Source organism: Plasmodium inui (genome assembly GCF_000524495.1).
Source record: "Plasmodium inui San Antonio 1 unplaced genomic scaffold supercont1.10, whole genome shotgun sequence".
NCBI classification, from domain to species: domain Eukaryota; phylum Apicomplexa; class Aconoidasida; order Haemosporida; family Plasmodiidae; genus Plasmodium; species Plasmodium inui.
The window spans coordinates 703,834-718,850 of NW_008481844.1; the positions used below are offsets into that span (position 1 = coordinate 703,834).

The following is a 15,017-nucleotide window of genomic DNA, read 5'->3' on the forward strand; positions in this document are numbered from 1 at the left end:
ATAACTATGCATACATGCCAATAATCGTACAAAGGATATACAACACAAGTGTGCCCTGTTTATGAACAAGGATAGAACAAATCCCATGTTACGTTATTGTATACGGTGCTAAAATGCAGCAAGGTAGATAAAAAGCGAAGCAAAAGAGGCGAAGAGAAGGAGGCAAAGGAAAGGTCTTCTTCTTAAATTATTAATAGGCAAAATTCGTTTACATAACATCAGTTGCAGCCTGTATCAATTCTCAGATGGGGAGCTGGTAGACTTTTGACCCTAGCTGTACGAATATCAAAAGCACACTTTAAAATGAAGTAGCTGATTGGCCTTCTAACCATTCTAGTGCACGCTGAAGTAAAGACTTTATACACACATACATGTAGCTTCTATATGCACTAATTTAGCATGAACGAATTAGGCATTAGGTTTAAGCCCACAGGCATGGATGTACATTTATATATAACTATGTCACAATTAGCAAAATAACAGCAACGGCGAACGGGATAAAAAGCCTTTGCGAATTATGGCACCTCGTATGAAGGGTAACTCATCCTCTGGAGTACTTCCAAAGAGTAAATAAGGAAAAAAAGCGGGTTTCCTTTTTAAAAGGAAAAAAAAGAGAAAAATATGAAAAAACGAAAATGCGAAAACGAGAGAGTACCATAATGTACTGAGCTGCGATAACTGAACCGAATCATTTGTGCACTTCCAAGGGAGGACTATTTTTCGTTTCAACTTTTTTACGCCGGGGCGGTGTTCATAAGTATAAAACACTCGTCGTGTACATCGAGAAGGGTAAAAAAAAGAATTCACCATTAGGTGCTGCACGAGGGAGAAAAATACTTCGAAGTTCAATCCACACATTTCGGGGTTAGCTTTCATGTTGAATAATTTTTCTGCATTAGTCTATGCTCATGAAATTGCAGTTGCGATTATAGATTAATTTGGATGACTTCATACGGAGCTGAAAAAAAAAAAAAAAGAGAGACAGAGAACGAGAGACAGAGAACGAGAGAAAGAAAAAGAGAGAGAGAAAAAGCGAGAAGAACGATTTTCCTTTTCTCTAATTCTATTTGAACATTTTGAGGGAGATTCAGAATATTGTAAAAAATGGAAGGTTCATTTTGTGAGTGTCAAGCTTTTAAAAAAGAAAAGAGAACATTTACTCTTATTTAATTACATAAAAATTAGTAAATATAAGAAAGATAGGCTTGTGAGAGTAGCGATACATTTGTAAATGTGTGTACATACATGGCACATAGTTTGACTGGGTAAGTAGCAATGCAGCACGTGTTCCTTAGAGATCTTTACATTTAAAGATCTTCCTCTTTTAAAACTTAATTTGAGAAAAATAGAAATACCTACCATGTCAGATGAGACGTTCTATTATAATGAGAAATAAAAGTTCTGGAAAATAAGAGAAGGAAAAGGAAAAATACACATTTCCAAAAATACGCGTTGTTTTTTTAAAGCGTCAAGTTTTTTAAATGGAATAAATTAAATTATATATTTTCTGTGCCTCCGTGGGACGATAGCAATTGTTCAATTCGCATTAAAATTGTTAAGCTATATACATACGACCGGTTTCAAAATTTTGCATTATTCATTTTTTTTGTACTTGTTCAACGCTTATGAGAAAATAACCCATCTACGATTAATTTGCTCTCCAGGCGTATATTTCTAAACTATATTTTGATCTTACAAATAAGTTTTAGACAAAAAAAAGGAAGGGGCGAGGACAGGTAAAATCCCAGGGGCTCTGGAAGTCTCAATTTGTACGAGGCTTTAAATATATTACATGCGGCTATTGTTTTTGTATATATATTTATTATGCGCCTTATGTACCATGGAAGAAAATATGCAAACGGGAGCCACAATGTGGGCAGCGTACAAGGCAATGATATAATTTTTGGTCTCGGTTCTGGCTGTACTGTTAAAATAGGGAGCACGCAATTGTTCATAAGAAATCATAGAAGCCATTTCTCGCCTTCTTTTTCTCTCCTCTTCTTGTTATTCCACAATATTTCTTGATACAATGTCGTCCATGCTATCCGGAAAAGAGGCGAATGAATGGAAAACATTTTTTTAAATGGAACGTCTATAGGATTGGACGCGGTTTTAAATAGAACAGCGCGTGAGTTCATTTATGTACAATAAAATAAATTCCAAAGGTACAAATAGACCAACGCTATTTTCTTCACTTGTCGACGATTTTTTCCAGCTCCTTGGGAATAGGTAAGTATAGCTCAAAAGAAAACGGAGGACCCTTTTTCTAATGCTACGGATGCATTCAATATATATGTGTGGGGGCACGTGAAGATTTTCTTGAAGCATACCTAATGACGTATAAGCTCGGGGAACGGAAGCACAGAGTTAGGAAAACAAAAAATAACAATAATGTCATATTACGCCCGTTTTTACGCAGAATTAACCTTTTATGTTATGTCTAAAATTCTGCCCGTACATTTATGTTATATGGGAAATAAGCCCCTTTACAGTGTGCCATGATAAGGTTAGGGCAAAATATGATATTTTATTATTTTTGTTCTTTTCGTGTTCCGTTTTGGGAAATATTGCAAGAATTAAATCGTCACACTTTCCGCCGGTGTTTTTTTCGACATCTTGTTTAAGGCATCCAAGAAGGGGGCGTCACCATTTTGTCACACTCCCTATTCCTATATAAGTGCTATACAACTGAACCGCCGTGCCCATTTTAACGAATGGTACCAAAATTTATAATAAAACGAAACAATTATAATTTTTAGCTTAGTACATTTTGCAAAACAATTAAGACGAACAAAGTCCGCGTGAACTGTGTTCCAAATTTAGATCATCTTTCTTCTCTAACTATCGCAGATGATTACAGAATTTTTAAAAGTTGTATTCTGTAAACGCTGTTACTTCTTTTTAATCATGGTATGATGAGGTGGATCCATAAAGATTTGGTTATCCTATTTATTGTGCATATAGCAAGGCCGTGTCGACATTTTCGCATCCCTTCATTTGCATGGAAGGGAAGAGCGTTCGGTTACTTGGTCATTCGGACGTTTGGTCGCTTGGTAGCTCCCTCGTTCGGTAGTTCCCTCGTTCGGTCGTTAGGACAGCATCGTGAGTTCAAACATTTGTGACACAAACGCAGAGATACTTCGTAATAGTAAAGACAGATGCAATGTTACACAATAAGGGCGTAAAACGCAGTATAACGTTACGGGGCTGCTTAGGGAACTATTTTGAAGGATAATATTTTATTTTTTATATTTCAGAGAATAGTATATAATACGGCTACTAATTTTTTAGTGACTATGATCTAATCATAAAAGCTAGCTTCCCCTAGAGAAATTTGTTCACATAATTTTTTATTAAGCTATCCACATAGCACCCTAACTATAGGAGTGAAAACGGAATGAATAAATAAATAGGTACATACGTGTGTCTGTGCATTGTGCGTACAATGTACTCCATGGTAAAGTGAGAAAAAGACATGACTGAAAGTTGGAATATGTTTAAGAAATGGAGATTCGGTGTCTCCAAGCCCTATATCCATGTATAGCCCCTTTCTTAGGTATAAATTGCTTTCAATGATAACGTAATTAATTCGATTGTACGCCTGCTTGACAAGTTGGTGGACTGGTCCTTCGATTAGTTGACCTGGTAATTAAATTCAGTCCTGCTATTATTTATTCATACTTGGGCAGGTAAAAACGCTGAGGCAGAGAATTAGCGAGCATTTGAGCTATACGCATAGGGGAGGCATCTCTACCAACGGGTGAAAACTCGACAGACAAATATAGAATTGCGTAATACGAAGGAGGTGAAAACTCTGATATATTTCGAAAGGGATAAAATTCTATTTTCCTTATAAGTATGTACTGCATAAATAACGATGTGGATTACCGCAGTCTTCACTATATTTCAAGTATACCTTCGTATATTTTTGCAGTATGCTTGACGATGGGAAGGAACTACAGGCAGGCCATAAAGACAGCAGGAAAGGGGCGATTTATTATAGCAACAAGTCGCAGGAATCGCCGAAGCAAAGTAACAATTATAGATCATATCGCTCCTGAACCAGTAACCTTCGGAATAAATTAAGAAGCGCCCTCTTTAAAGAACCAAAAAAAAAATTTTATCCAAGACAAATGTGGATATATATATGTATATGCGTTTGCTAGAAGGGACTATCTATAGGGGGAGCTGTGGCTTCTTTTTACATGTTACGAATAAAGACGTTTTAATGGCTTTATAGGGCATATATATTATGTACCCTATGCGATGCATAAGACTGCCAGATTTTTCATTTAGTATAATTAAATAAGCCTTTGCGTTTACCCTTTTGCGAGGCACTTTAACAGTTCCATGGTTCGAAAGTGAACGAATTTTTGCTTTGCAGCGTGATACTCCTAACAAAGTTGTCTCTGCAAGGTAAAATTTTTTTCCTTACAGTATAATAGATCTCTTGTTTTTTTTTTTTTTTTTGCATTTTTCCTTAATTTTTTTTCTTTTTCTGTCGTTTTTTACAGATCAATGGTGACTTCATTCTACCATATAGCTTTATCGCTTTAATATGACTTTCTAATTTTTTGCTCATTTGATTTATGCATGAAATGAAAGCCATTTTACATACTACAATTAGAATAGCAAATAATAAAACAATAATAAGAATATTAATAATGCTATGGGTGCCAAATAATAAAATTTAAATTCTCTGCATATAGGAAGAACTACGAATTTGTTGAACCCCGGTTGCGTGAATATACGCAAATTTAAGGCAAATTCAAGGCAAACTCAGGGAAATTCAAGCGAATCCTACGGCCTTCAGAGGACTTCTTCTACAGGGCGAAAAACTGCTTAATTGTGGAAGCTTTCTTATTTTATACCTTAAAAAGAAAGAAGGACGAGTGGCACGTCTGTTGTTTTTAAGCGCTCCTCAAATTTATAATCTTTAAATAAACATGCAGTAAAATTATCATCCTTAGAATACCGTAGTTTTTATGGTTGCTTTTTAAAATTTATTTTATTAAATTATTACCATATAAAAAAAAAAAGAACAAAAAGGATCAAAAGGTATAATAGAATACGGAGGCATGACCTAATATGCGGATTATGCAAAGGACGCGTAATTTTTTCTTTTTTTTTTTTGAAAAGTTGAACAACAGAGAGATACGCGTGATCGAAATAGGGCACCGCCCTTAAAATTGTCTCACTGGGTTTCTGAGTAGAAACGACAATGAACTTTAAATAAGTACTACATGTATATAATGTATATCCATCATTGTTGTACTTTCTTTTATTACATCATACAATATATATTATAGATATTATATACATACATCATATATATGTGATATACAATTTTTGATTAAATTTATATGTCGCGATGCGGATAAAATATTTTTGTTTCATTTATGTATTTTTCTCCAGGGACTTTTTTAACAGGATGGAATTGAAAAAATAAATAAATAGCAGCAATAAATAGCAGCAATAAATAATACCAATAAATTAATAACAAAATAGCTAAATAGTAAAAATAAATAATAACAAATAAATAACAAATAAATAAATTATAACAAATGACAGATATTTAAGTGAATTCCTTATTTAGTAACTTCCAGAATAACAGGAAATAATTAGAATAGGATGCCATTCATCAATTAAATTTTAAAAGAAACGTTGCTTCTGCGTTTTTATTTATAATTAATAACAATGTCATTTATAGTAAATAATATAAAATAATCCTCTAATTCAACATTATCGAAAAAATAATAATTGAGCGACAGAGAAAATATTTTTACGCCGAAAAAAGAGATTTCGTGATAATATTTATTTTATTTTATTGTTTTCTCTTTTTTTTTAAAATATCATAGAAAAAATTTAATTGAAAAAATTACATTTTAGTATTCTTGTAGTTTTGTTTCTGTCTGGAAAAACAAATTAATTTTTACAAAAATGTCATTACGAAATAGCAGTTAAATGAATTAAATATTTTTAAGAAATTTTTTATAATAATTATTTTTTTGCTGTTTGTTGTAAACAATTTTTACGTTTTATTGAATTGATTTACTCAATTTGTTGCTAAACAGAAAACGTAATATTATCAAACATTTTAATTAGGATAATTTAATAGAAAAAGAACTTTTTTAATAGTTTTTTATTTCTAGGCAATTTATTCTTCCATTATATTTTCTACTACAGAAAACAACCCTGTTCTTTTTTTTTTTTTTTTTTTTTATTTCAAGATTAAGAATATACGTACTAAACAAAAGATGGTTAACACAGATTGTAGAAATATCTCTCACTTCGCCCAAAATGAAGAAAGAAACACTGAAAATGTTGTAGCAGCCGAAGATTCTAGTACATCGGGAAAGGGCACCTGGCCAAGCCAGAAAATTAACAATAGTAGTAAGTTCCCATTCTATCTCCAACTTTCCATGTTTGGTATTTTAGTTTTGGTGTTACAATGTTTCAATGAGGTAAGTGCAGCTAAAAAATGCATAACAGAAGCTAAGGGGGGAAATGCACAGCTTTTTTAACAGTGTGTCGCTTTTTTTCCTCTCTGCGAATGCATACATATATACTTAAGATTTATGTGCATGTTTCTTAGTGTGCACCCATGTTTTATTTTTTATTGTGGTAAAAGAGGAAAAAGAAATGATTTGAAGGTTTCTTTATAAATATAAGCAAAAACTAATGTTAAAATTATGAATCCTCGGTTGTCTGTAGAATACCTTCGGAAATACTTTTGAGTGTGAAAACATACTACAAGAAGCAGCCTTGGACTTGGGGGGTAATCGAATTTTGGGAGAATCCTCAAAGGAAGCAATCACTCCGAAAGAAGTAAAAACAGGAAGCTCTTCCACAAAAAGTGAAGAAGCAAGTAGCAGCTCTGCACATGTTGAAGAGGTGGAAGACGAAGATGATGACAAAGAAATGTACAGAAAAATGGCAGAAGAATCTTATAAGCAAAAGGTCGAAGAACGGTATAGAACAATGTCAGACGATATACCTGCACGCGTCCCCGGACCGAGACAAAATCAGAATTATCAAGGTCTACCAAAATTGTCTGAACAGGAACTTATACAATTATTAAAAATGTTACCACCACCAGAGGCTATGCAAAGGAGACCTGGAATTGTGCCAGGTTCAAATGCAGATAGAAGATTACCATTTAACAGCCCAGAGCAAATGTTACAATTTCTAAAATCTATGAATGAAAGACAAAACATGATGGCTGGTAACAACGCCCCTTGTAATTGTAGTGAATGTATAGAAGAAGATGAAGAAGATGAAGAAGGCCCTAAATTCATTATAAAAAGTATAATTCGTGATATAAGTAATGTAGCTCCATATGTTTTTCCTGCCATCCCCCCACTACTGATGATGTTCATTGGAACCCAAAAAACCTACTTATTGTTATATACCCTATCTTTAATACAAGATGCTTACAATTTTTTAGAAAGAATAAAAAAGTAATGAATTTAAAAAATTGACTTTGTTTATGTAGCATATCTTGCCTGAGAATAAACGATGTTTTTGTTTCATAATGATGGCAAATCTAAACGATATTATATTTTTATATGATTCTATAAATCTATAACATACAAAATTTATCAAGTGCTTTCCCTTTTTTGAAAAGTTATATGAACCGTGAAAAGGTGGATGTGCAAAAGGAAGGACAAAAGGGAATCGAACAACGTGCATATAAGTTTTACATTCACTAAATGAGAGTTGCAACCTTGTGAGAAGAAATACTTGGTGGTGAAGCCATTCGTACCATTTTTACAAGTTATCTATTTATTTATTTCTTTTTTTTGTATTTGCTTTTTTTTTGAACCTTTTGGATGCAAAAAAATGTACATTCAAAATATGGCCTTAAACATCATACCCACACACCTAACATCATATGCATATGTTCTACGTATGTATGCATGTGTACATGTTATATATACCTATATGAATACCTTGGTCTTATCTGTATGTAAGGTGAATATAAAAAGAAAGCACAACTGCTTCTACATTTTGTCTACCTACTAAAACTGATTACTTGTTAATTGACGTAGCGGAAGTATTTAATAAAGTTAAAATAGCTTTTCATCTCAACGCCTGTGCACCATATGTTGAGCGTACAATTGTATACAATTTGCACGCCATATATGTGAGAATATGCTTAACTTTAGATGAACTATGAATAAGCTATGCTACGCAGGCGCATATTCTTTTGGATCGCTGAAATATCTCTTTTTTTCCCGCAAAAATAAGAAATGAGCCAAGGGGACGTCTAAAGAGGGGTGGACTTTTCTTAAATGTGAAAAAAGTGAAAAGCTTCTTTTTTCATCATAATAGTGTTAAACATGTGAACATTTTGGCTAAATGTCTCCTAATTGTGTCGTAAAAATGTGCACGCATAGACGACCGACGGATGGTAGTTTTATTCGAGGGGTTAAAAGAAAAGCAGGAAAGGAGAAAAAGAGCTGCGTGTTGTTTTTTTTTTCTATGCGAAGAGAAGCATGGTCGAATCAGGGATTGTTCCCCTTTTTTATTTATTTTTGTTGTGATATCGTCATTGGTTGATCCATTGTGTTGACTGCTTCTCACTTTTATAGAAAAAAAAAGGACGTTAAGGTTTTCTTTTTCCCCCTTTTTAATGGCTATATTTTAGAGGAAGAAAAAAATGGTGCCTCCCCCAAAGTTGTGTTGGATGTGAATAAGGGATATAATTTGTCACAATGCACGTAAAAGAAGTCTGAGCAAAATTGGACACTACTAAGATTTGAATTATTTCATTTATCCTTGTGTCTTATGAGGAGAGTAACTCCAATAGTTAACGGTGAAGCTTCACAGTAGGAATGAATAAGAGTAGCCCTTAAGAAAGAAGCAATAACAAATTCTATATTGCACGTCGAGACAATGCATATAAGACGTGGGAACGGCGAAGCGTAAATAGTAGATAGTGAATAGTAAATAGTAGATCGAAAATTCCAAATCGCAAGTCGAGTTGTAGCAGTTGACAACACATTTTGTTACGTCTCCTTTTTGGAAATTTCTTTCAAAAAAAACTATTGGGGCACGTAGAACCATTTTAGGAATACATGGGAAAAAATAAGCATGTACATCGGTTACTAAGTAGATAAAGTAATCAACAGAAGATGCGCTTCCTTTGCGCGGACGCTGTTCTGGTTTAATACACGTTATTGACATGTCATTGATTGTAACATTCCCAGAAAAACCCTTTTGAAGAGCATCTTTTATTTTTTTTTTTTGTTGCGAATGGGACATACATAAGCGCTGGGTGGATGTTGTACGGTTATTGTAGAACGTGGGTGCCGACGTTAGCAATGCATGCATTTTTGGCACGCTGTTGTCCATTGCTTTTTATAAAAGTTGCACACTTGTTTTTTATGGCTGGTTCATGGGCGCTGGCGTGTACATATGCATATCTATCTCTATCCGAATATATGTCCATAAATAAAATTAGATGATTATAAAGAACTTCAAATATATCATTATTTGAATGAGAAAAAGACTAGAAAGAGGAGAACGAACACGTCATGCAAACTGGATCAACTGTCTTATGAAGGAGCAAGGAAGGATAACCAAAATGTAGAAACATAGAAAGATAAAAAAGATTACGGAAAATTCGGGGTATATGTTTTATGAAACCCTTTATACAAGTAAAACCATGTATCGCATGGTTGGACATGCCAAAATATGTATATATATCATGTAAACATCTGCTTATTGTGAATTGCGTTATTCAAACTGATCCATTTGCTTGTTCCCCTTTTTTTTCTTTTGTTCGGTTGGTGGCCCTAAACGAAATTATGGTGGTCACAGAAGGCAGAAAAATTAAAAGAATATCTCTATAAGCCCATTGAATGGAGGCATTAAAAAAGACATGAAATTGGTTTATTGATATAGGAACCGCTACGCTATGTCAAAAAAGTTCTTTTTTTTTTTTTTTTTTTTTTGCGTTAATATCCCCTTTCTTTTATAATTACAAGGTTAAAGACATGAGAAGGGATCAAAAATAAATAACTAGCGTTTTTAAAAAATAGACTGCATAAGAATTTTAATATTTTTCCTCCCCTTTGAAATTGGGCAAGCGAAAGGAAAGATACGGGCAATTTAGGATGAGGAAAAGGTTTTAAAGGTCGAAAAATTACAACTGTAGGTATGCTTATTGCATTACATGCATAAAGACCATAATATTATTCATTACGCATTAGTACTTAGCGCTGCAAGGCAGGTAATTCTGGCCCAAATAAAATAGAACAAAATTCATAACAGGTTGGACAATACATCCATACCCAGAGGAAGGAAATAAAAAAAAAAATTAAAACATATGGGGGTAATCAACCAAAACCCCCGGTAGAGTAAAGAAAGAAAAAAAAAGCGGCGACAGGAAAAAAGTACAAATAAAAGGAAATAAGAAGAGGGGAAAAAGAAAAAAGAAAAAGACTTTTACCCCATATCTTTTTTAATTCCGCGATATCTAAAATTTTCCTTGAAAATTTAAGAATGACAAACATAACAAATTATGAAAAAAAAGACATAGACTTATTAATTTAGTAAGTTATTTATATATCAGTAAAATACTATTTAATATAAATGAATTTATTTTTTTTATATTTTCTGTAACTATTTTTTTACGCTATTTTTTAAGTTCAAAATAGTAAGGCAGTTGATTGTTTTCTTTTTTTTTTCTGTTTTTTTTTTTCCTGTATAGAGTTATATACTTATATTTATTATATATATATGCTGTATTATAGATTAAATAGAAAAATTCATTCAGATGAATCAGAATATTGCGAAAGATTGTTTGTTTATAAAAAATGTGATATATGAGTAGTTTGTTTCTGCGAAATTGACACAAGTCCAGAAATATTCGTAGGTATATGAACCTACGCAAAGAAAACAGTAAAGTAAATTAGAAAGCTTTTTCTGACCATGCCCCCCATGTTTTGACACACTCTTATATGTACTTATATTGTTCTTGCTAATTATATTATAAAATATGCATATATATACAAAGTAGCCGCCCCATTTTTGTTTCTATATTTGTTTTGGAAAGACATTAAAAGGTATAAATCAGCAATTCTTTTTCTTCATTCTCAGCACAAAGTAAAGAAAGAAACGAATACAACTTTTTAGTTATTTAATAAAAATATCTGATATCAAAGAAATGAATGAAATGAATGATGAGATGTTGGACAGGATCGTATTCAGTACAGCAGAAATAAGAGACATGACTTCTGGAAAGAGAAATGACAAATGTTTCCTTATGCATTCGTTAGAAGAGAGTAAAATTCATATGAAAAAGTGTTTCAAGAATCTTATAGCTTCGAAAATTTTCGTTTTTTTCGTTTTTACCTTGATACATCTGTTCATACAAGTATGAGAATATGGAAATAAAGAAACAAACTTGCAGTAAACTTTTTTTTTTTTTAAAAAAGGTCATTTTTGAAGACCAACTATTTCATAAATGAATTTCTTTTTCTTTTTTTTTAATTACATTTGCAGAATACGTCCAATTCTGATGAGAGAAACATTTATACAAAGCTGCAAATGAGCTTTAAATGTTCAAGAAAATTAGAAGAGCAAGGAAAAGCTTCTCATACTAAGAAAGGTGCCGCTAACACAGTGAAAAAGAAGAAGGTGTCTGCGACTTCCTTGAAAAAGGAGAAACGTATCCTTAATACAGAAGGAACAAGAGGAAGTGGTCATGCAAAAGGAGTCAGTGCTAATATGAAGGTCGCCAGCAGTGGTGCGGCAAAAAATGGTGCTCGTGTGAAGGCAGGCATCAGCGACACAGGAAAAAATAGCAGCGACACAGTAAGAACTAGCAGAGACGCGGTAACAACTAGGGGAGACGCGGCAAAAACTAGCGGTGATACACCAACCGCCATCAGTGATACGGCATCCCCCACTAGTGATGCGACCACCTCAAGTAATGACGCAACAGAGTCCAGCAGCGATGCGACAACAATCAATGGAGAGGCGACAGGAATCAGCAGCGCTGCAACAACCAGTGTAGACTCTACAGCAGGCAACGGCGATTTTGCTATGTCCAGTGGCGAAGCGACTACATCCGGTGGTAAAGCGGAAGTAATGCACAGCTGCCTCAAAACGGGGACAACTACAAAAAGAGAAAAGCGAAAAGTATGGTTTGCTGATCCTATATCATGTGAAAAACTATTTTATGAAGATCAATGTATAGGGTACACTGGGGAAAATGAGAAGAAAGAAAAAGTAGAAGAAGAGGAAGAAGAAGAAGAAGAGAAGAAGAAGAAGAAGAAGAGATCAGAAACGAGGAAAGCGACATTATAAGTAAAAAACAAAAAAAAAACGAGGCCTGTTTAGGAGCTTTTTGAAAAAGAAAAAAAAGAAAAAAACACTAAAAATAAAGGGCAAGGGCCTCTGAATCGACAGTGAAGGGAACTATTAATCGAAATAAAGCTGCAAACCTAAGCTCCTAACAGAAGGAAGATAATGCAAATTGAGCAGAAACTATGAATAAAAGCCCCGAAAGAGAGAAAGAAACTATAAAGTACTTAGAACGAGCACTAGTTTCGATAACTTAAGTCTAGCAGGAAATGGTGAATAAGAAATCATATGCAAATGCACATATATATCTACCCAAGTATGTAGGTGGACAAGTAAGATATGTGGAAGGATGCCTCTAAATTTAAAAAAAAAGGATAGTTAGGGGAATTTTCCATTAAAGAAATGATCATAGACGAGTGGGATCTTAAATTGTTGAGCTAACTTATGCTTGTAGACAAATATGAATCTTAAAAAGATGAAGTGATGAGTGAATTATATAAAAACAATTTTTTTTCTTTTTTTTCATGATATCTCAGACAGGGGCTTAAAGAGTTGCATGTGTTGTTCTGCATATGTGATTGCTCATGGGGGTGGGGATTTAAAAAAAGGAGATTTGAAATATAAGAGAAGATTCATATAAATTGTGTGAGTTTACCACAAGTGCAGGAAGAAAAAAAAAAATCAAGTAAATGGAATGAACGGAATTATAAATGATATGTTCTTCGTTTACTTCGGTGGGAGAATTACTGGAAAGAAACAAAACTGATTTGATACTTTTGCGTAGAATAATTAATTGGGGAAATTGAGCTATAAGAGAAATATTATCCCCAGATTGTTATAAGGGAAGAAATAAAGATTACGTAGTATTTTATGCATAAATAAAGGGATCCTTTGGTAGATTTATTTGGTCCCTAGCTTTACAAAAAATGATGAGTATAACTGGAACAATGAAGATGAATAAGGATAATATGGCTACTAGGCTAATCAAATGTTTAGTAAAACCGTTAGGATATTCAAGCTGAGTAAGCTTATTATGTCTAACCGGTGTATCTCATTTTTTTGTTGAATTCTCAACTGTTAAGAAGAATCTAAAAAAATTGGCTACTTTGACAATTTTTAAAATTAAGAGCACGTTCTGTTAATAGACTTCATTTGGGAAAATCTATTTTCTGAAGAGTATGTTTTTGTGAAGCTCTCTAATTAACCATCCTTAAAATGTGCCAAGAGGGGTATTTCTCCTGGCCTACGGGACTCATTGATGCCATAAAAATGTATATATATGCATGAAGGTGCATATGTATATGTATAGTTGTATATGTGCATGTACACCTTTCGCCCAGCTGCTTCTTCTGCAGTCTCAATGTCCACATGGCTTTCTGTTAATAATTTTAACTTGTTTATTTTTGAGTAAATTGTAAAATTAAAGGAAAACACATACTTGCGATTCCCTTTTTTTTCAAGCTATTCACAAATTTGTGCATGTTTGTACATGGCTATGCGTGTATTTGTACATGTGTAAGTACTTGTTTATACACTCTCCCCTTTTTTGCACCCTTTCAGGCAGCTTATTTATTCTACTGATCACTCATTTTCACGCTGTGGAATAAAAGGTTCCTTTTATACATACACACACACAGCTCCCAATTGCTCATTTTATTCGCTTCAGCTACTATATAGGAATCGTGTATAATAGTTCTTTTAGTACTTAATCAGCACCAATGTTGTTTAATCTATTCATTTGACTTGTTTATCAAAGGGAAGAAACTAAAATATTTGTCTGAACAAATATTACAAGTGAAAAATATTTATAAAGAATTTTCATCGACTTTCTTTTTTTTGTACTTTCAAAAACTTGTAAAAAAAAAAATGAATTAAAAAAAATGAGGAAAAAAAAAGGGCAATGCAGTTATAATATCTATAGATAGATATCTATCTTAGAGGAAAATTACACAAAATGTAATGAAATTACTTAAACTTCCTTCGGTTTAAGATTATCATCGTCCCATTACATGCGTGTAGGCACGCGCACCTATATGGGTACAAGAAATATATGTGTACTTGCAGACAAATGGAGAATGCATAATAAATGATAAAAATTATAAAACCGAAGTCCTGAGGATTTTCTTCTCTGGAGAAGTTGTTCCCACTCGAAATTTTTAGCTCCATAACACTGGCGAGATGGAACAACACAATATAGTCTAAAGTGGGATAGTATGACACCGCATAGTGTAACGTAAAAAGTCGAATTACTATGCCCGTTTATGTAACTCTTCACGCATCCTTTCAAACTTACGCATCAATATTTTTAATCCTACACATATTCCTCCCCTTTTAACTTTACACGGCTGTTTCGGTTAAGCTGTAATTTAAAGTGTGTTTTTTTTTCTTTCTTTTTCTTAACTAATCTGCTCCAAAAGTGTTGTATAACATTTTGTAACACCTGTTACTAATAAACAAAGGATTTTGCTCATTCTTTTTATTTTTTTGACACCAAACGTCATAAGCATAAGAATGGTAGGATCTTACATAGCAGAAGTAATGAGCAAAACAAGAAAAAAAAAAAAGAAAGAAAAAGGAATCAGGAGTCAAGAGAGAAATAGCGGAAACGTAACACTATTCTAGATTTTTGAGATCGAATGATTCTATTAACACTTTTATGAAAAATAAATCAACCTTTAGAAACAGGTTTGCAAACATTTCTG

The 15,017-nt window shown here is 33.3% G+C and overlaps 2 protein-coding genes across 2 annotated transcripts; both read left to right on the top strand.

Moving 5' to 3' along the window:
* Positions 1-6,257: 6,257 nt before the first annotated feature.
* Positions 6,258-7,464, top strand: C922_02874 (hypothetical protein; the record flags this gene model as incomplete). Its single annotated transcript, XM_008818472.1, has 2 exons — positions 6,258-6,464; positions 6,715-7,464. The coding sequence occupies 2 exons, from the start codon at positions 6,258-6,260 to the stop codon at positions 7,462-7,464; spliced, it is 957 nt and encodes a 318-aa protein (XP_008816694.1).
* Positions 7,465-11,173: 3,709 nt separating this feature from the next.
* C922_02875 (hypothetical protein) lies at positions 11,174-12,318 on the top strand (the record flags this gene model as incomplete). Its single annotated transcript, XM_008818473.1, has 2 exons — positions 11,174-11,383; positions 11,512-12,318. The coding sequence occupies 2 exons, from the start codon at positions 11,174-11,176 to the stop codon at positions 12,316-12,318; spliced, it is 1,017 nt and encodes a 338-aa protein (XP_008816695.1).
* Between the last annotated feature and the right edge of the window lie 2,699 nt (positions 12,319-15,017).